Here is a 21,014-nt window from a genome sequence, read left to right as displayed (position 1 = left end):
TCACTTAATTAATGTTTTAAAATTTTAATTCTTTTATGTTTTTGAACATGTATTTTAACTATGTAATTTTTCTAACAGTGTTTTACTTATATTCTGTTGCTGCCTATCTTGGCCAGGACTCCCTGGCCAAGATAGAGATTCTTAATCTCAACGGGACCATCCTGGTTAAATAAAGTTTAAATAAATAAAATAAATAAATAAATACTTTTATTCAACACCTTGAATTAAAGCTGAAAATGTGCACTTGATTTAGAATCCACAGTGGTGGTGTACAAGTACAAAATGACAAAAAAGAAGGTATCATTGTTCATGAAAATGCAATAGAATTAAATAAAGGAGGTCTTATTGGGCCACCACGGATCTAAAAAACAGCCAAACTGCTTCTTGCCAGAGTCTCTAAGTGCTTAAAATCTACTGCTTCATTCTTTTTCCATTGCAAACATTATCCAAAAATAAGGAGAGCCGATTGAGTTCAGAGTATTTTGGCGTCTATATTTGAGTTGACAAACTTTTGGGAGTATATTTGGCTGATTTTGCTCCCTGTTGCGATACACAACAGCAGCATTTCAATGGAAAGAAGTAGAGGAATCTACAAAACCCATCACGGTATGAGAGAGTTTTGTTTGTACTGCATTTAAACCATTTAAAGAGGTTGATGTTTTTTTAAAAGCTAACAAACTGGGAATCAAATGAACTGATGATGCGTAACTTCTTTTTTCTATGACAGGTGTTGGTTGGCACACCCATATATGAAACAACTGTGAACACCTGTGGGCATCTTCAGGGCTACAAAACTCAGGTAAGATCCACTATCCATCCAAGCCCAAACTGACCTAAAATATGTTCAATTCTGCAAAACAGTGTGGTCATGATTAAATATCTACTTTTTATTTTTAGATTGCAGTGATGATGGAGTTCCTCAGACTTGAGCAGAAAAATCAGATCCCACCTCACATCACTGCTGAAGATACGAGCAACCTTTTGGTGCAGGAGAGCAGAAAGACAGTCAGAGAGCAGTGAGTTACTGAGACACCTACCGAGCATCCAGCTCACAGCTGATAGTCTGTTTGTAATGAAGTGTAAATGCTGACATAAAACCTGTTGTGTTTCCTTTGAAGGCTCTGGGAGTCTAAACGGGCCGATTTGAGGAAACAGAGGCCAAACCTCTTCTGTAACTGGTAAGACTAGAAAGCTGATGACACTTGTATTGATTTGTAGATTTTTCTCACTACGTTGAACACAAATGAGACGTTAGAGCTGATGTCAGATTTTCCATCTTGAGCTCCATGACAGAATGCTGCATCACCAGCAGAGCCATTCATAGAGGCGATACAGCTGATCTTGTTTCTGCTAACATTGCATTCATAATTTTATCAGACAAGATCCCCAACACCACCTGAAATGCAGCCCTACACCTTCACAGAGCCCATAGAGGCTGGAGGCACTCTTGTACCTCTCTGCTGACCTCCTCTGAACATTTTGATGATGACTGAAGCTGAAAATTTCAAATCTGTATTCATCACTCAATAAGACCTGTTGTTTACCAATTTCAGCACAACTGAGATCTAAATCAGAGAGAGAGACAGAGAGAGAGACAGAGAGAGAGACAGAGAGAGAGAGACAGAGAGAGAGGAGAGACAGAGAGAGAGACAGAGAGAGAGAGGAGAGAGAGGACAGAGAGAGAGAGACAGAAGAGACAGAGAGAGAGACAGAGAGAGAGGAGACAGACACAGAGAGAGACAGAGAGAGAGGAGAGACAGGACAGAGAGAGACACAGAGAGAGAGAGCGAGAGAGAACAGAGAGGAGAGATGAAGACAGAGACAGACCAGAGAGACAGACAGAGAGACGAGACAGAGAGACGAGAGACAGAGAGAGAGACAGAAGAGAGAGAGACAGGAGAGAGACAGACGAGAGAGAGAGAGAGAGAGAGAGCATCCATTTGAATGGAAAAGTAACCTAAACAGCATGAACATTTCTTTTTCTAAATGTTCACTCGGGGCAGTGCACAGTGTACAGTAATCCCTCACTTATCGCGGGTGTTACGTTCCAGGACCATCCGCGATAAGTGAAAATCCGCCAAGTAGGGACGCTATATTTATTTTAATACTTATACATTATTTTAGTAGTTATACACTATTTAAAGTTTTTATAAACCCTCCCCACACACTTATACACCAAATATATACATTACTGTACAACACGTACTACGCATGTGAAGAACGAGTACCGCAAAAACCCGCGAAACAGCGAAAATACCGCAATAAATATTTTACACTAATACTGATTGAAAACCCGCGAAAAGCGAACCGCGACGTAGCGAGGGATTACTGTATTCACAGTGTGTCCTGGGTTCATAGTTTTTGATACAAAGTGTAACAGTGATCAGTGAGAATATCCCGTGACATTCTAAATAAAGTGTGAAATTATTCTGAGACAGCCAACAACAAGTCGAACTTTATGAAAGTTACATAGTTGCAAAAATCTGTAACATCCAATAACAGCACCAGTAAGGGTTAAACACAGTATCCCTAAATACAGAAAATCCACACAGAGAATGTCTCTCAAAGTCCATTAAAAAATTGACATTAATACATTAATACTTCCCCCATATCTTCCTGTAGTGCATTGCAGTTACATTGAAAATGTATTAGGCTCAAAGTTACGCGCAGTAAGGCATGGCAAGGCTGCTATAGATGACAGGTGGGTTCTGACATATACGCGGTTGCAGCTGATAGCTGCCTTGTGTCTGTGTCACTGAACTGGACCTCTCAACAGTGCTTGTGGTGTTACAAACTCACCTGTGATATTTGTTTTGCATACCTGAGTTAATTGTTTGAATATTAATATGTTATGCTATCTCTCTGGTGATCGTGCCACCATAGAATCTCACTGTAGAATGTTATGGTTTGATTTTGTTCTTACTATAATTCTGGTAGAATTATCGGTCTGTGGGCGTGGTATTTTGGAAGGAGTAAAGAATCACATCAAAAGAGATTCATTCCAGTCCACATCAAAGACACAAAGAGAGGATTTCACCGCCTTTGATCTGAAAAGGTTTAAGTAGGCTCGTCAGCCAGATTTAGTGATCGCGAATCTCGGACGGCAGAAACAGAGAGCAAGACGGTTAAAAACGTAAAAGGAAACAGCAGAAGCTAAAACTCGTGTACTAATTTATCATTTAATATGTCAGACACACAAAAGGAAACGTGCAGAAACATGCAGATGATTTCACTGGAAGAGGCCTCTGAGAAAAGACCAGCTGAAAACGAAGCTGCAAAGAAGGAGTTGGTGGAGCTCCAGAGACAACACGAGGAGGAGAGAAGAAGAATAGAGGAGGTAAAGAGGGAAATTGTGTTAGTCCTGAAGGTCCTGAAAGAAGAGAAGAGCACATTACAGAAGGCAAAGTACTCAACTGAAACGGCAGAGCTTCAAGAAGAAATTGCAGAGCTGAAATTACAAAGGGCAAACATAGAATTGATGGAAGGCAAGGAAAAACTGAGAGAGAAGAGAGAAGAAATAGAAAAGGCCAACAAGGAACTGAAGCATGCAAGTAAGGAAGTTGAGAATGTAATGAAGAGACTGCAGGAGGCTCAGAAGGCTCTGGATAAGGAGAAGAAAAAGCTGCAAGGGACAACAAATAAATCTGAAAACATTAAGAAAGAGTTGCGGGAGGTCCAAGCAGCATTAGAGGAGGAGAAAAGGGCAATGAAAGAAATGAGGATAGAATCTGAAAAATCAACAAAGGAATTGTTGGAGGTTCAGACATCCCTGAAAGAGGAGAAAAGAGCTCTGGAAGAAGCAAAGATGGAAACTGAAAGTGTAAGAAAGGAAGCTGACAGTTCAAAGAAGGAATTGTTGGAGCCCCAAAGGGAAATGGAAGAGGAGAAGAAGGCAATGCTGGAGGCCAAGAAAGCAACTGAAGTTGCTAAAATGCAATGCGAAAATGTTACAGTGGAAGCCGAGATGGCAACACTGAAACTTGAAAATGCAAAGCTGGAATTGTTGGAGGTCCAGAAGTCCTTGAAAGATGAGAAAAGAGCTCTGCAAGAAGCAGAAATGGAAACTGAAAATGTAAGAAAGGAAGCTGACAGTTCAAAGAAGGAATTGTTGGAGCTCCAAAGGGAAATGGAAGAGGAGAAGAAGGCAATGCTGGAGGCCAAGAAAGCAACTGAAGTTGCTAAAATGCAATGCAAAAATGTTACAGTGGAAGCCGAGATGGCAACACTGAAACTTGAAAATATAAAGCTGGAATTGTTGGAGGTCCAGAAGTCCTTGAAAGATGAGGAGAAAAGAGCTCTGGAAGAAGCAGAAATGGAAACTGAAAATGTAAGAAAGGAAGCTGACAGTTCAAAGAAGGAATTGTTGGAGCTCCAAAGAGAAATGGAAGAGGAGAAGAAGGCAATGCTGGAGGCCAAGAAAGCAACTGAAGTTGCTAAAATACAACGTGAAAATGTTACAGTGGAAGCCGAGATGGCAACACTGAAACTTGAAAATGCAAAGCTGGAATTGTTGGAGGTCCAGAAGTCCTTGAAAGATGAGAAAAGAGCTCTGCAAGAAGCAGAAATGGAAACTGAAAATGTAAGAAAGGAAGCTGACAGTTCAAAGAAGGAATTGTTGGAGCTCCAAAGGGAAATGGAAGAGGAGAAGAAGGCAATGCTGGAGGCCAAGAAAGCAACTGAAGTTGCTAAAATGCAATGCAAAAATGTTACAGTGGAAGCCGAGATGGCAACACTGAAACTTGAAAATATAAAGCTGGAATTGTTGGAGGTCCAGAAGTCCTTGAAAGATGAGGAAAGAGCTCTGCAAGAAGCAGAGATGGAAACTGAAAATGTAAGAAAGGAAGCTGACAGTTCAAAGAAGGAATTGTTGGAGCTCCAAAGAGAAATGGAAGAGGAGAAGAAGGCAATGCTGGAGGCCAAGAAAGCAACTGAAGTTGCTAAAATACAACGTGAAAATGTTACAGTGGAAGCCGAGATGGCAACACTGAAACTTGAAAATGCAAAGCTGGAATTGTTGGAGGTCCAGAAGTCCTTGAAAGATGAGGAAAGAGCTCTGGAAGAAGCAGAAATGGAAACTGAAAATGTAAGAAAGGAAGCTGACAGTTCAAAGAAGGAATTGTTGGAGCTCCAAAGAGAAATGGAAGAGGAGAAGAAGGCAATGCTGGAGGCCAAGAAAGCAACTGAAGTTGCTAAAATACAACGTGAAAATGTTACAGTGGAAGCCGAGATGGCAACACTGAAACTTGAAAATGCAAAGCTGGAATTGTTGGAGGTCCAGAAGTCCTTGAAAGATGAGGAAAGAGCTCTGCAAGAAGCAGAGATGGAAACTGAAAATGTAAGAAAGGCAGCTGACAGTTCAAAGAAGGAATTGTTGGAGCTCCAAAGAGAAATGGAAGAGGAGAAGAAGGCAATGCTGGAGGCCAAGAAAGCAACTGAAGTTGCTAAAATACAATGTGAAAATGTTACAGTGGAAGCCGAGATGGCAACACTGAAACTTGAAAATATAAAGCTGGAATTGTTGGAGGTCCAGAAGTCCTTGAAAGATGAGGAAAGAGCTCTGCAAGAAGCAGAGATGGAAACTGAAAATGTAAGAAAGGCAGCTGAGAATTCAAAGAAGGAATTGTTGGAGCTCCAAAGGGAAATGGAAGAGGAAAAGAAGGCAACACTGGAGGCCAAGAAAGCAACTGAAGTTGCTAAAATGCAATGCGAAAATGTTACAGTGGAAGCCGAGATGGCAACACTGAAACTTGAAAATATAAAGCTGGAATTGTTGGAGGTCCAAAGAGCGCTGGAGGAGGCAAAAAGCCAAGAAGCCGAAGGGCCTGATGCTGTGGTGACAGAGTGTAAAGATGCGCACAAACCGGAAGAAGCAAAAAAGGTGCATAAAAAGAAGAAAAAGTCAAAGATGAGCCGCATTTGCAGCTGGTTCAGCTGTATCAAAGGGGCTCAGGAGGAGGATGACTAACTTCACTCCTGGCAGTTGGGAGAAGACCCCAAAGACACTCAGCTACATGTTACCTGGCTGAGAACACCTGAGGCTCCTCTGGGAGAAACTATGAAAGATTGCTGCATTAATTTGACCCACTTGCAGAAAATATGTATTGCTTGTATTGGAATTTTGCTATTTTATCAATAAAACCCCCCCAAAAATAAAAAAATTCATGTGAATGTGTCAGAGTGATAGAAAATTCAGATCAGCAAACTTAGACTGACAATCAGTCTCTCTTTCAGATTTTATGCTCACAGAGAAAAAAGGTATCAAACAATTTCATCAGAATTTCAACATTTATTAAGAGCAAAGGTGCAATTTTAATTTTAAATTGAACTTGATGTAGTTATTCAGTTATTTCACAATTCAAATTTCATCACATAAAGCACACCTGTGCATTCATTGAATATTGTCAGTATAGCAACACAATTCACACACTAGTCAAGACGAAGTAACAGTCACAGTATCGTCCTAGATTATGTCAGTTTGTGATTTCAAAGGCAGTTCTAGTGCAAATGCAAAGAGAAGCAGCACACCAATCACTCTCACGATGTGCGTCCATGTGGTCTTTGGTTACAGGATAATTCCTATTTCCAACACAAATGGTCTATGTGCAGCCACCCTGTCCCTAGGGTGGAGCTATCTTGGCTGATTTCCATCCCCTACTATGACAGCATACTGTTTATGCTGCTTTTATACTGTCAGTATCCACAGTATTCCTGACTTTGCGCCATTACCCCTAATTCATAGCGGAAGCCGGTGCTTAAATTCCGTTTGCGCTGTTGTTTACGGTTGCAGGCTTACACACTTGCCGTTCATTTAACCCTCGTGCTCCCACTGCGTTTGAATTCACGAGAATGTGTCCGGGGCACGAAGGACCCCCTCTGCAATGGGGACTCGCAAACGCGTGATACATACGTGGGTCTCAGGTGGGGTCGAACCGACCCCCTGACAGAGTGAATCTCCATAGTGCTGCTTAGACCCTGTGTGTGTGTGTGTGTGTGTGTGTGTGTGTGTGTGTGTGCGTGCGTGTTTATCACTAACACGGGGCCGAGGCGTATTGGGCAGTGGCGCACTAGCCACGTGTGTGTGTGTGTGTGTGTGTGTGTGTGTGTGTGTGTGTGTGTGTGTGTGTGTGTGTGTGTGTGTGTGCGTGTTTATCACTAACACGGGGCCGAGGCGTATTGGGCAGTGGCGCACTGGCCACGTGTGTGTGTGTGTGTGCGTGTGTGAGTGTGTGTGCATGTGTGTGTTTATCACTAACACGGGGCCGAGGCGTATTGGGCAGTGGCGCACTGGCCACGTGTGTGTGTGTGTGTGCGTGTGTGAGTGTGTGTGCATGTGTGTGTTTATCACTAACACGGGGCAGAGGCGTATTGGGCAGTGGCGCACTGGCCAAGTGTGTGTGTGTGTGTGTGTGTGTGTGTGTGTGTGTGTGTGTGTGCGTGCGTGCGCGCGCGCGTTTATCACTGACACGGGGCCGAGGCGCAGTTTGGACAGTAGACCACGGTGCACTTGCCGCACACGTGCACGCGACAGCCGCGACACAGAGTCTTGGTCTTGGCGTCCCTGCTCCTGGGGCACACGCGACACCTCTTCCTCCTCGCCTCGGACGACGCCTCGGACTTGCCGCCACGCCTGCCGTCGCACGACGACCCTGTCGCGTTGTCGCTTTTGCCGTCACCGTTGCCGCCGTTACCCCTCGCCCTCTCCTTCGTCCCCTCTCTCGCGGCGGCTGCGTCGGCCGCCAGCTCTTTGCCCAGCCGTTCCAGGAACAGCCTGCGTTTGTTGCGCTTGCCCGGCATCCAGGCGGGATTCAGCTCCCGCCACACCACGAAGGCGTTGTACGCGGACACGTCTACCATGTTGTGAAAGAGGGCCAGGGGCCAGCGAGTCGTCCTTCTCCTGCAACTGTACGTGCCCAACACCTTGTCCAGGTTGTCCACGCCTCCCTTGGTGCGATTGTAGTGGAGCACCGCCAGGGGCTTCCCGTCCGCCCGCCCGCTCAGCCCCGGGGCGCGCACGTGCTGCTCGTGCGTGGTGAGGATCAGCACGTTCTTGTTGCGCTTGGCCAGGTAGGAGACCACGGCCGCGTCGGGAGGCTCCGCGGTCGACGAGAACGCGAATCGCGACGACGGCACCGGTCTGCCCTCGACTTCGAGCAGTCGCCTGGGGATCTCGGCCCTGTTCGCGCGCAAGGTCCCCAGCGAGGTGAGGCCCCTTTGGACGAACAGCCTCCTGACCAGCTCGTACGACGTGAAGAAGTTGTCGAAGGTGACGTTGCGGCCCGGTCCCAGTCCCTCGGTCAGCTCGAGCACCACTCTGGACGCCAGGTTTTTCTCGGGAATACCTCGTTTGTCGCGTTTCCCGGTGTACGCCAGCATCTTCCACGCGTAGCTGGACTTGGCGTCGCACGCCACCCACAGCTTGATCCCGTACCTGGCCGGCTTGCTGGGCATGTATTGCCTGAAGGGACATCGACCTGGGGTGAGGGGGCGGTGGGGGTGGGGTGTAGAATAGGAGTTTTTGTTTTTCTTCTTTTTTTTTCTCCTTTTTTTTTTTTTGGGTAGCGCTTCATTACGCGTAAAACCTTGCACACCGCCTCCGTCGTACACACGCACACCGCACACGCACACACACACACACACACACACACACAAACTTAGGGGCTTCATTAAATGACTGATTTCAAACATGATGGAAAATATTCTGAGAAACAACAGGAAGAAAAACTGTTCTTTAAACTCTGAGAATCACCAGGATCACTCGATGATCCGTGTAATGTGGATTATTTAAGGAAATACAAGCGTGTAGAGCTGAGTTTGACTTGAGAACTTACAGGTTAGAAGAGGTGCGTGCGGTGACTTTGGGAACACGTTTGTGTCGGTGGGCTGTAACCCGAGGTTCGATTTTATCGAGGATCGAAGTGGTAACATGTCCTAAAAGCCACCGACACATCTCGGCCAGCAGAACATCCACGTCTGACTCAGAGGCACCATCGGCTAATGCCCTCCAATAACTGAAAGAAAAACAGATTGATTGAATAAAACAAACCTTTGACCACTGTATATGTGTGTATATGGTGAGAACTGATGACTTCAAACTCATGACTTACTTTTCTGATAAAGCCTCTACATAGCTGGCGCAGGGCACTTCAGTATCTTCAAAATTGAGTGCTAGCAGGTCTAGATGACTCTGCCTGCTTTTCCTTGGTTTAGCTGATATCTAGAAAGAAAAGACAATCAGGTGTTAGTGAGGAGGCAAGTTTTACACATCAACACAAAGTTCTCATCATGATGGGACTTTGAAATCACAAAAGCTGTCTGCATCCAAACAACAGATAAAAGATGCAACTTGAAGCATTAAGACTGCACGAGAGAAAGTAACAATTCAATGTTACATATTAACGTGTGGAAAATATATTTTTATAATGTCCTCAAAGCATGACAGAACTCTTCATTACAAATAATTAAAGTGTTTGATTTTCATCTTCTCTGAAACTATGTGTGACTTGTGAGTGCTTAACAAATTTATTAGACCAGGATTTGTGCCACAGCTGCCCTGCAACTAACAGTATTGGTAAGTACTGAATCATTTTAATGCAAAAGTATAGTTAGTTATCCATGAATATACAAATTTGCTGTTTTACCAAAAAAAAAAAAAGCATAAAAATGGCAAAGCATGTGATCGTGGTTTGATTAAGATGCCACATTACAGTTACCGACTTGTATTCTTGAACAGAAAAATTCAGTTTAGTGGTTGAATGTTCTGCTCGATTGATTTCTGACTTCTCAGAAAGCAGGAATTCAGTTTGCCTCATAAGTAAGAATATCATTTTTAGTTTTAAGCAAGTTTTTGACAGATTTTTAACATTTTTGTGTTTTGTTGTTTTTATGACAGATGGTCTAATAAATGTGCTAAGCACTGTATGTGATAAGATTGTTTCCCCTACCTGGCTCATTTTTACACAACTGGGAGTTTTGTCAGTGAATTCACTCAGCAGTTTTGTGCAATTTGTCGCTTTTTCCCAAGTTTTCCAAAGGTTTCTCTCTCCGTTAATTTCTCACCGTGAAGCTGTAAACATGTGAGACTTGATCCACAAACAGTAATGTAGTTAAGAAAAAAGATCACAGGCTTAGAACGTCCAACACTGAGAACATCTAACACTTAGAATTTCAAATGCTTATGACGCCATTTCTGCCGAACGTTTGACTGCACTCGTGCGCGCACACACACGCAAACCAAAACAAATCGTGCGCGCACACGCTGACGTCTCTAGCAGTTTCATTTATTGTTAGTGACTCTCCGGGCCTACAGTGTTAATTATTAAATATGTTCCGAGGTCATAACAGCGGAATTTTCTATTAATTCGCCAACTTCATACAATAGTTTTGGGTCAGTTTTATTCATTCATTCAGGTAGCGGTGGTACCATTCCCTCCCACAGCCCGAAGTGCTGCCTCAGCACTGTCCCCTATCGGTGCAGCACGGTACTTTCTGCCTCCCCCTGTGTATTTTCACCGTGCATTTATGACCAGTCACAAAGAATAAACATGTCACATACATTCATTCGTATTCGTCCTCGTATTATATGCCGTTTAGATGTAAATATATATGTAATGGTGAGCTTGACATGCACCATTACACAGAAAATATCACCGTACGCTGGTGTTATGCCACTTATATTGTGTGTGCTTTACATATGGAAATTTACAAGAGCAGTGATGGGGCTAGGGAAGGTTGTTACAGGTCTCGATGAGGCTTTCACGGGGTCTTTCTGACGTTTATTATGGCAGGATGAGGAGGACAGTGGCTCAAAGCTTTTTTTGAAAAGTGTCTAAAGTTTTACAGAAAGCTTTATGCTTTCTGGTGGGCTTTGTGTCAGTTGTTTTGTTTGTGGGTTTGTGATGGGGTTGTAAGTTGTCTATCAGAGAAGGAATATTGGGAGGCTTGTGGTTTTTTATTTTATGTGAATATCTAGTGTTTACATTTACTGTAACTTTTGATCAATATACAATTTATTTATTTTGGGTGTGTGAAGGAATCACTGAAAATAGACTGGGGTTTTTGTGAATGAAGGCCTAACATTTTCCTTCTTTTACAAATTAGGGCAACCTCTGATTTATAATGTCTATAATTATAATTAATTTGTACTGTCAGTAAATTTGTGTATAGCAGAGGATTCCTCAGGGAAGTATCTTTGATTAGAGCCTCATTGTTGACTGTATGTTGAAGCATTGAGGAGTTACAGCCGTTTGAAGTCTGCATATCAAAGACTGCTCTCATGCGGCACTTGGAGTCTCCAAATGGCACATGTGAGTCCTCACCTGGACATCAACACACAAAAACCTTTACAGAACAGTAGGTTTTTGTGCTATCTTGATAAAATTTGAAATGCACGGTAAAAAGACTTCATTCTACAGCTTCATTATATTTTCCAATCCATACCTTCTACGCTCAGTGTGTAGTTACATGAAAACAAACAGGAAAAATTTAGGCGAGGCAAAAACTGTCTAATTTTTCTGTGTTCCAGACCAGGGTTATAATAGTTTTGGATTTTACATTTTAGTTTAGTTTTATTTCGTTTTAACTTTTTTTTCTCTAATTCAGTTAGTATTAGTTAGTTTTTGGAGTGATTTTGTTCATTTTTATTAGTTTTTATTTTTTGTTTAATGCTTAGTTTTAGTTAGTTTTAGTATTAGTTTTAGTTTTTTCATACATTGTCAGGGGCAAGACTCAAGGTGAAAGTAACTATGGTGAAATAAAAACTGAACTTAAGATATATTTTCTCAAAATATTGTATTTATTAACAATCTTCACAAAATAGCATTATGCAAAATGTGTGTTATACTAAGGATACAAATTAACACGAGACAACAGGGAGGCACATAAAGAAAAATATACACTCCAATAAAGTCCCAGTAAACTCTTATCTCAAAAATATTTAACTTAAAAATAGAAAAATATTAACAAAAATAAATTAATAACTTGTACTGCCCAGCACTAGATGCAGGTACAGACTCAGTGCAGTAGATTAACAATACCTCAGAAATAGTAATAACATCAGAACACAGTGATACAATGTTTGACATTGTAAACAAAAACAAACTGAACTCTGAATTTAAAGGAAAATGCAAAAAAGCTCAAATACAGCTTTAAAGATTGTGTGTGTGTGTGTGTGTGTGTGTGTGTCTGTGTGAGAGAGATTTATGGAAATTTTTAGAGATGCATGTACTTCAGTCAAGCAACAATTTCTTGTTGATCTTGAGGAAAACGCGCTGTTCCAGACATGTGGTTGTTCTGTTTCTCAGGCCAGATGACAACAGTCCACATACAGAGAAGATGCGCTCGACAAAGGCTTGTGAAGCAGGGGCACTAACGAGATCCAGCGCCACAGGGGCAAGTTTTGGATAGACCGCCTCTCTCGATTTCCAGAATTGCAATGGTGCCTCATTAAAGACGCCATGTGTGACATCTTTGAGATACCTCTTCATTTCGGTCAACAGACTGTTGGTCTCAGCCTGATTTGACAATGACTCATTGACCTCCATACGGGATGCAAGGAAGCGGAATTTCTGGAGGACAGTAGCAGGGGAGTTTGCAGTTTCAGTGGCAATGACATGAGCCTGAGAAGCAGTAGCTGGGTTATACTGAGCTGCCAGGTTCTGCACTAAAGACTGTGCTGCTCTCCTCAATGCCACCATATCTGGTGTTTGAAGAATCAGTGACACACTTGGATCCAATAGGCAGGCCGCAGCTGGTATAGCATCAAACTGTGGGGAATCAGGGCTGAGAATGGCAGCAAAACGTTCTCGCAAGGACTTCAGCAGCACTTGAATTAATGGTTTCCCAGCAGCAGTAGTTGAGAGAAGGTGTGCCTCAAGGTTGAGCAGGCATGGCACTACTTGTGAGAGTGACTGGCTGTCACTCTGAAGCTGGTCTGTATGAATGGCAAAGGGCTCAAGCAGCTTGACCAGATTCTCCAGCTTAGTCCAATCACTTGTGAGAAGTGTGTCCATGCCCAGCTCCTCAAGTACTTGGTTTAGTTCAGTTCTGACCTCCAGCAGTCTTCTCAACATATCAAAAGTGCTGTTCCAGCGTGTGGTACAATCTCGGACCAAAGTTTTGCCACACATTTTGATCATTGCTTCATTTGCCACTGATGATTTCCTCACAGCGTGTACCAGCTTTCTTGCTCTTGATATGAGCAACTCAGCATTTGGGTGCTTCATGGCATCTTTTAGGGTAAGCTGAAGGGTGTGGGCCAGGCATGGCATTCTCTGGAACTTGTGCTCCCCATCATCTGGCAGGTCAAGTTCCTAACAACGAAAATGGAGAGAACAGACAAATGCATAATTTATTATCAAATGTAAAACACATAAAAGAGCAGTACAGTTTAATAAAGAGCGCCAATTTCCACAGGATAACATGTTTAATATATCTTTATAATGATAACGATCATGTCAATGTTAAAGTTGTACAGATACCAATTGTGTTAGACATTTAAAAAAATTTTGAACAGTCTTACATCAGTATGACATAGGCTAACTGAGTCTAAAAACACAGGCTGTCAATAATGATGTCTTAATATCAATAGAAAAATCAAGTGCATGCTTTTACTTTCTCTTTATTAATTATTTTAAGTTATTTTCAAAGCTTACATGATATTATTTAGGTAATTTATATTTAAACAAAATCAATTAGACAAATGTATTTAGCATTAATACCACACTCACCAAGGTTTCCAGTCTCTCCAATCTCCTCCTCCTCCTCGTCTGTCTCCTCCGACTCTGATTCCATCCAAAATTGATCTGGGCCATCTCTGGTACCTCCTGGTTGAGGCTCTGATCCATCTGTGGATTCCTCACTTTGGTCTTGGCTTCTCTCCTTAAGCAGCCGCACAGCTTTGACAATGTTGGTGCCGTTATCAGTCACAATGAGCAGCACCTTGTCTTCTCCTATACCCCATGCATCTAATGTCTCATCAATGCAGCGAGCAATGGTCTCCCCGGTGTGTGGGTGCTCCATTCGGTGTAGGTTAAGCAGAGCATGGTGAACCTGGCCTCCGGGTGGATGATAAAAACATGCTGACACACCCATGAACGAAGCTGTTAGTCCTCTCTTGCTCCAGCAGTCTATACAGAGTGTGCTGTCCTCGCTTTTGAGTTTCCTGTTTTTCACCAGCTAGACAGCCAGATAACGATGCTCCAATAAAGAAACTTCTCTTTCCGTTTTTTTGCTGCTTTATTGAAGAATGGCCTCTGACCATTGTCCACTTTCGACCATCGTAAAAGAACAAATCTTGTCCAAAACAACAACGTTTCACGATTGATATTAGCCTAATTCACGAACATTCGGCATTACATTCCGCCATCTTGAATCTGTCTACTTCCTGTATTTTTGTAACCACAAACAATGCTACAAAACAACCACTGGAGGGAGTTCTAGGGCAATTTTACAAAAACTGCACACGGTGTAACTTATAACTTACAAAAGCCAGAACACTCCCCGCCTGGTACAATACAATTGTGCCACTACAATTAACATTTCTAATAAACATTTTACACTGTTTACAGTTATAGCACTCTTAATTTTCCTCTGACAAAAGCAAAACTATGTCAGCAATGGGTCTTAAAAACACTTTTTCATTTCCATCTTTCACAGTTTTTACTTCTGCTTTTCGAACCTTATTATCCTTACTCTCAAATGTTCTTACAACCTTTCCCATGGACCAGTTGTTTCTGTGTGTGAGAGCATCTTTCAATAACACAATGTCACCAACTTTAATGTTCGGTTTATCATCAGTCCATTTTCTCCGTTGCTGTAGAGTCGATAGGTATTCACTTTTCCATTGTTTCCAAAAACAGTCTGCCAGACACTGTACTTGTTTCCATTGCTTTGAGTAGAGGTCTGGTGGTGCAAAGCTTCCTGTTGGTGCAGATAATGCATTGGTCTTCTGGGTGAGAAGCATTGCCGGTGTGAGAAGGTTTGGTTTGTCTGGATCTGTTGAGATTGGTACAAGTGGTCTTGCGTTCATTATTGCCATTACTTCTGCCATGAATGTACTCAACACTTCATGTGTGAGTTGGATATGTGCGGCCTTCAAAAGAATCCCATCCAGGATGCGCCTCGCAACTCTAATGAGTCGCTCCCATGATCCTCCCATGTGTGAAGAGTGTGGGGAGTTGAACAGCCATGTGCATCCTTTCTCCAGCAGGTAAGCATTCAGTTCTGTGTCCTTGTGATCAATTTGCAGCTCATTACATGCTCCAATAAAATTAGTCCCTCTATCAGAGCGAAGCATTTGAGCAGGACCACGGATGCAAAAGAATCTTCTTAGAGCATTGATGAAACTTGACGTCGACATTGATTCAATGAGCTCAATGTGCACTGCTCTTGTGGACATGCAGGAGAAAAGTACAGCCCAGCGTTTACTGTCTGCACTCCCTCCTCTGGTGCGACGTGTGGTGACTGTCCAGGGCCCAAAGACGTCCAGTCCAACACTAGTGAATGGTGGCATGGGTGTCAGCCTATGAATGGGTAAATCTGCCATCTTTTGAGTCTGCATTTGTCCTCTGAGTTTTCGACAAAGAATACATTTGTGAATGACAGAAGAAATGAGCCGTTTACTGCCAATAATCCAAAAGCCAGCTCCTCTGAGTGCTCCTTCTGTTATGAGGCGCCCTTGATGCGCTACTTTTTCATGATAGTATCTAATAAGAAGGACAGCTATATGATGAGCCTTTGGAATAATGAGTGGGTGTTTCTCCTCTTTTGTTAGGTCAGCAGGTGCCAAGCCTCCTCCTATTCTGAGGAGTTCATCTTCATCAATGACAGGGTTCAACTTTTGGAGACAACTTTGTTTTGGAAGTGGCTGATTTGCTTTCATGCACCTGTACTCCTCTTTGAATGTTTCACTCTGTACTGCACTAATGATAAACTTGGCTGCTTTGGACACTTCCTCTGCAGTGTTACTATCACGAAAACACATCCAGCCTTTACTTTCTGTGTCTGTTTTCTTGAATGATGCTGCCACACGTTTTAGTGATGCGACAGTGCAACACAATCTCATCCAATGAGAAAATCTTTCAAAACGACATGGCTCTAGCTGTGCTACTGAGGTTTTGGTAACGAGGGTTTTTACATCAGGTCTGATCTCTGCATCTGCGTCAGGGTTGATGAGAGTAAAACTATCACAATGTGATGGCTCTATGTCATGTTGTGCCAAAAAAGAAGGACCACTAAACCAGTTTGTGGAAGCTAATGTGGAAGCTGCAATTGGTCTAGTGGCTATGTCTGCCGGATTGTCACTAGTGGATATGTGAAACCACTGTGTTGGATGTGTGGTCTTCCTGATTCTAATCACTCGGTTAGCCACATAAGTGTAGAATCTCTTTGTGTTGTTATGTATGTAACCAAGAACGATTTTGCTATCTGTGAAAAATCTGATAGTGTTTACTTCAATGTCCATCTCATCTTTAATGAGTTCGTACATCTCCACAGCTAAAACTGCTGCACATAACTCCAATCTAGGAACAGTATGAGCTGGTTGGGGGGCTACTTTGGACTTGCCCATGATGAACCCCGTGTGCCACTGACCTTTGCTATCTAGAGCTCTTAGATAGGCTACTGCTCCTATGGCCATGGTTGAGGCATCTGAAAATATGCACAATTCTTTCTTCACAGCAGCGGCCTGAGAGAACGGTAGGTAAGCCCTTGGTATTTGTAGCTGCTCAAGATCTTTCAGTGAATTTCTCCATTTATTCCATCCATCTTCTCTTTCTGCGGGAAGTGGTTCATCCCAATCCTTCTGCTCTGTGGATAGGTCACGAAGAAGAGCTTTTCCCTGCATTGTGATGGGTGAAACAAAACCTAGTGGGTCATATAAACTGTTAACGATGGCCAAGACACCTCTCCTGGTGAATGGCTTTTGCTCAGTGGTTACATGAAAAGTAAAACAGTCACTTTTAAGATCCCACAGCACCCCCAAGCTCCTTTGCAGGGGTATGTTGTCCAGCTTCAAATCCAGGTCTTTGAGATCCTTGGCTCTTTCAACAGCAGGGAATGCTTGGACTACCTTGTGGTCATTACAAGCTATTTTGTGTAGCTTTAAATTTGACTGAGCCAGCATGTTTTGTGCATTCGTGAGTATCTCAACAGCTTCTTCTCCTGTTGCTGTGGATGCAAGGCTGTCATCAACATAAAAATGTCTCATTATGAATTGCTTTGCCTCATGTCCATACTCTTCTTCTCCCTCGACTGCAGCACGCCTCATACAGTAAATAGCCACAGCTGGGGACGGACTGTTCCCAAAGACATGAACCTTCATTCTGTAGTCACAAATGTCTTTGCTAGTATCGTTATTCTCATACCAAAAGAATCTCAAATAATCCCTATGATCTTCTCTCACTTCAAAACAATAAAACATTTGTTGCACATCAGCTGAAAATGCTACAGGCTCTTTTCTAAAACGCATAAGGACACCTAGTAAAGTGTTGTTTAGGTCGGGTCCACTTAATAAGACTTTGTTAAGGGACAGTCCTTCGAACTCTGCACTTGAGTCAAAAACTACTCTCAGTTGGTCAGGTTTTTGTGGGTGGTACACACCAAAGGATGGTAAGTACCAGTGTTCTTTGTCTGAGTCCAAAGGTGGAGCGACCTCTGCGTGGTCATTGTCCAGCATGTTTTGGATAAACTCTGTGTATTGTCTTTTCATCCTGGGGTTCCTGTCCAGTGTTTTTCTGAGGGACTGGAGGCGTTTGAGCGCTTGCTCTCTGTTACTTGGAAGCTCTGGTCTAGGAGAGCGGAATGGCAAAGGTGCCACCCAGCTATTCCTCTCATTTTGATACACTTCCTTTTCCATAATGTCAATAAAGTTTTTATCCTCTGCTGACAGTGCTGGTTTGTCATCATCTTTTGTCCTATTAAACACTGTTTCTCCCAGCTGAATGTTATTCATGTTTTCACTGTCCTTTTGGGGGGCAGGTATGGTGTTAAGCTGGTAGTTGCAACCACTTGACTCTTTGATTTGAAACATGTTAGGGCATGGGCAGAGGTAAGAAGCACGTCCATTCTGAAGAACATGTGTTTTGAGCACATTCACATTAAGCGGTTTATGCGTCTTCCCCATGCAAGCTTCCCCAACTATAACCCAGCCTAAGTCTAATCGCTGTGCATAAGGTGCACCATATGGCCCATTGATTCTCGCTCTGACTTTATGGACTTGTATAATGTCTCTCCCCAAGAGCAAAAGAATAGGTACTCGTTTTTCCACAGGTGGCACCTTCTCAGCTATCTTCTGTAAGTGTGGGAACTTCATAGCAACTTGTGGAGATGGAATCTCTCTTCTGTCATCCGGAATCATGTCACACTCAATCAGGTTTGGGAGTGGGAGCTTTACTCTACCATCTATTGACTCAATCATAAAGTTTAATGCTGTTCTGCCAACGTTATCTGACAGTCCTGAGCATGTCCTGAGCTTGTAAGTGTCTGAGTGTGTCTTAATCTTAAAAAGCTCAAAAAACTGAGACTTAGCTAGTGACTTGTTACTTTGTTCGTCAAGCACTGCGTACATCTTCCTTGCCTGTTCTCTTTTCCCATCTGGATAGACTAATACAGGACTTATTTTTGAACATGAATATGGGATGTCTACATCGCCACACACTTCTGTGCATTTAGAAACGACTGAGACGCTTTCACTAGTTTGCGTCTCCCCGCCATTCTCTTTCTCAGCTTCAGAGCTTTCAGCTGGTGCAAGAGGTGGACCTGGATGTAGCGCTGCTAAATGTCTGTCGCTGCCACAGTCCATACACTTTATTTGCACACTGCAGTCCCTTGCTAGATGCTGAGTAGAGCCACAGCATTTAAAACAGATTCTGTTCTCTTTTAAAAAAGACTTGCGCTCATCTATGGGTTTCGCTCTGAAACTTTTGCACTTCTTACGTGGATGAGGTTTCTTATGTATAGGACAAAGCTTATCAGGGCTTTCTATAGGTTTACTGTAACTAGTTTGAGCTGAACTGGTATCTGTTTTGTGTACACTAATCACTTGCCTGTTGTTGCCTTTGAAGCTCTTCTCTTTTTTGATGCTTGCGTTGGCAGGAGGTGTGATGACAAAACTTGGGTCATTTTTTATTTTGGCTTGTTGTCTTACAAACCCCGAAAAGACACTGAAAGGGGGAAAGGTAACTTTGTGTTCTTCTTTGTACTTTGCCCCTGTTGCAATCCATTTTTCCTGTAGTCCATAGGGCAACTTCTCCATGATGGGATTGACTCCACGAGCCGTGTCCAAATATGAGAGGCCTGGTAGGTATCCTCCATCTTTTGCACATTCAATTTCCTGCAGAATGTCACCCAGCTCTCTTAACTTTGCGTTATCTCTGTTGTTGAGTTTGGGAAACTGTTCAGTCTTTTTGAACAGTGCATTTTCCACTACTTCAGGAGAACCATAACACTCCTCGAGTCTTTGCCACACAAGCTCCAGTGCTGCAGTTGGATTAAAGACGTGGACTGAGCGGATTCTCTGTGCCTGCTGACCAGACTCAGCTCCAAGCCATTTGACTATTAAATCTAGCTCTTCTTGGGCTGTAACATGCAAGTCTTTAATAGCATTTTGAAATGATGCCTTCCAAGCCCAGTAGTTCTCTGGCTGGTCGTCAAACTGCAAAAGTCCTGTACTTAACATTTCCCTCCGTGTGAGGTACTTCGCAATCTCCTGTACACCCTGTGTCTCTATAGCTGCTTGAGGAGTGCCAAATGGATACAGTTTGGGTGGACTCAGTCTTTCTCTGTGTTGTGCTAGGTACTCCACTTTAACCTTATTCTCTTCTGCACTGTGTGAGCTGTGATAATCTATTTCTGCATTCATGGCCTTTTCACATTGTTCACGTGCAGCCTTGTGACAGGCGAGAGGATCTACTTGCAATGTGAATCCTTCAACACAAATATCTGAGTGTTTTTGTACATACTCTGCAGTACGCTGTTCCGGGCTGGTGGATGGTCCCACTAATGGATAGTCCTGTTCAATTTTTGAGAGTCCCTCCTCCTCTTCATAAACTGCAACTTCTGCTTCTGCAGCCACAACAGCCTTCTGAGAACTCAAAATATGCAAATTAGCCTCAAGTTCAGTTTTCTGCTTCATTATGGCTGCCTCCTTTTCCGAATAAGCCAGTTGTGCACGTGCAGCCTCCACTTTTGCTCGTGCTTTTAATGCTGCAGAACTTGTCGATGAACGTTTGGATGAATGTGAGCGTGCAGACTTACAGCGTGTGTCTGTGTTGCTTGCATTGTCCTTGTTCTCCATGTCATCTGCTTTACCTGACTGTAGACTCATGGTTGCTGCGCTATATATCTCCTTGTGGTTGTTGCCTGCTGCGCTGATGTTCTTTTACTGTGCTGTCCTCGCTTTTGAGTTTCCTGTTTTTCACCAGCTAGACAGCCAGATAACGATGCTCCAATAAAGAAACTTCTCTTTCCGTTTTTTTGCTGCTTTATTGAAGAATGGCCTCTGACCATTGTCCACTTTCGACCATCGTAAAAGAACAAATCTTGTCCAAAACAACAACGTTTCACGATTGATATTAGCCTAATTCACGAACATTCGGCATTACATTCCGCCATCTTGAATCTGTCTACTTCCTGTATTTTTGTAACCACAAACAATGCTACAAAACAACCACTGGAGGGAGTTCTAGGGCAATTTTACAAAAACTGCACACGGTGTAACTTATAACTTACAAAAGCCAGAACACAGAGGGTCAGCTTCCTTGCATCCTTTATTATTTCTTTCAGTTTCCCCTTCGCCTTCTCCATCTTTGCTCCAATTAGCTTATCTATTCTTGCAGCTCCGGGTGACTTAAATTTGGGTTCAAGCAAAAAGCAGAACTTTTTAAAAGCAGTCGAGTCACACAGTCGTGTAGTCATTCCAGTCTCAATAAATAAATCTGTCAATGCATTCTCCCGCCTGCTGTGTTCATTTGTATTAACTGGCCAGCAGTTATTTTTTCGCTGAAAACAGTCCATTATGG

General features: G+C 42.9%; 3 protein-coding genes and 1 long non-coding RNA gene across 4 annotated transcripts; 1 reads left to right on the top strand and 3 right to left on the bottom strand.

Moving 5' to 3' along the window:
* Positions 1-3,015: 3,015 nt before the first annotated feature.
* On the top strand, positions 3,016-6,126 carry LOC115795690 (myosin-9-like). Its single transcript, XM_030751717.1, has one exon. It carries the CDS (start codon positions 3,185-3,187, stop codon positions 5,963-5,965), a length of 2,781 nt encoding a protein of 926 aa, XP_030607577.1. The 5' UTR covers positions 3,016-3,184; the 3' UTR covers positions 5,966-6,126.
* A 2,843-nt stretch (positions 6,127-8,969) lies between these two features.
* LOC115795387 (uncharacterized) lies at positions 8,970-10,083 on the bottom strand. Its single transcript, XR_004021257.1, has 3 exons — positions 9,942-10,083; positions 9,105-9,214; positions 8,970-9,008 (listed from the first exon to the last, which is right to left on the bottom strand). It is a non-coding gene; the product is annotated as an uncharacterized LOC115795387 (long non-coding RNA).
* A 2,086-nt stretch (positions 10,084-12,169) lies between these two features.
* On the bottom strand, positions 12,170-13,946 carry LOC115796215 (zinc finger BED domain-containing protein 4-like). The gene is made up of 2 exons (XM_030752509.1): positions 13,725-13,946; positions 12,170-13,307 (listed from the first exon to the last, which is right to left on the bottom strand). Exons 1-2 carry the CDS (start codon positions 13,839-13,841, stop codon positions 12,225-12,227), a joined length of 1,200 nt encoding a protein of 399 aa, XP_030608369.1. The 5' UTR covers positions 13,842-13,946; the 3' UTR covers positions 12,170-12,224.
* Positions 13,947-13,956: 10 nt separating this feature from the next.
* On the bottom strand, positions 13,957-15,714 carry LOC115796216 (uncharacterized). Its single transcript, XM_030752510.1, has one exon. The coding sequence runs from the start codon at positions 15,554-15,556 to the stop codon at positions 14,576-14,578; it is 981 nt and encodes a 326-aa protein (XP_030608370.1). The 5' UTR covers positions 15,557-15,714; the 3' UTR covers positions 13,957-14,575.
* Positions 15,715-21,014: the final 5,300 nt, after the last annotated feature.

Source organism: Archocentrus centrarchus, chromosome 17 (assembly GCF_007364275.1).
Source record: "Archocentrus centrarchus isolate MPI-CPG fArcCen1 chromosome 17, fArcCen1, whole genome shotgun sequence".
Lineage (NCBI taxonomy): Eukaryota > Metazoa > Chordata > Actinopteri > Cichliformes > Cichlidae > Archocentrus > Archocentrus centrarchus.
The sequence above is the reverse complement of the archived record's forward strand: the minus strand, read 5'-3'. Positions and strand labels throughout refer to the sequence as shown.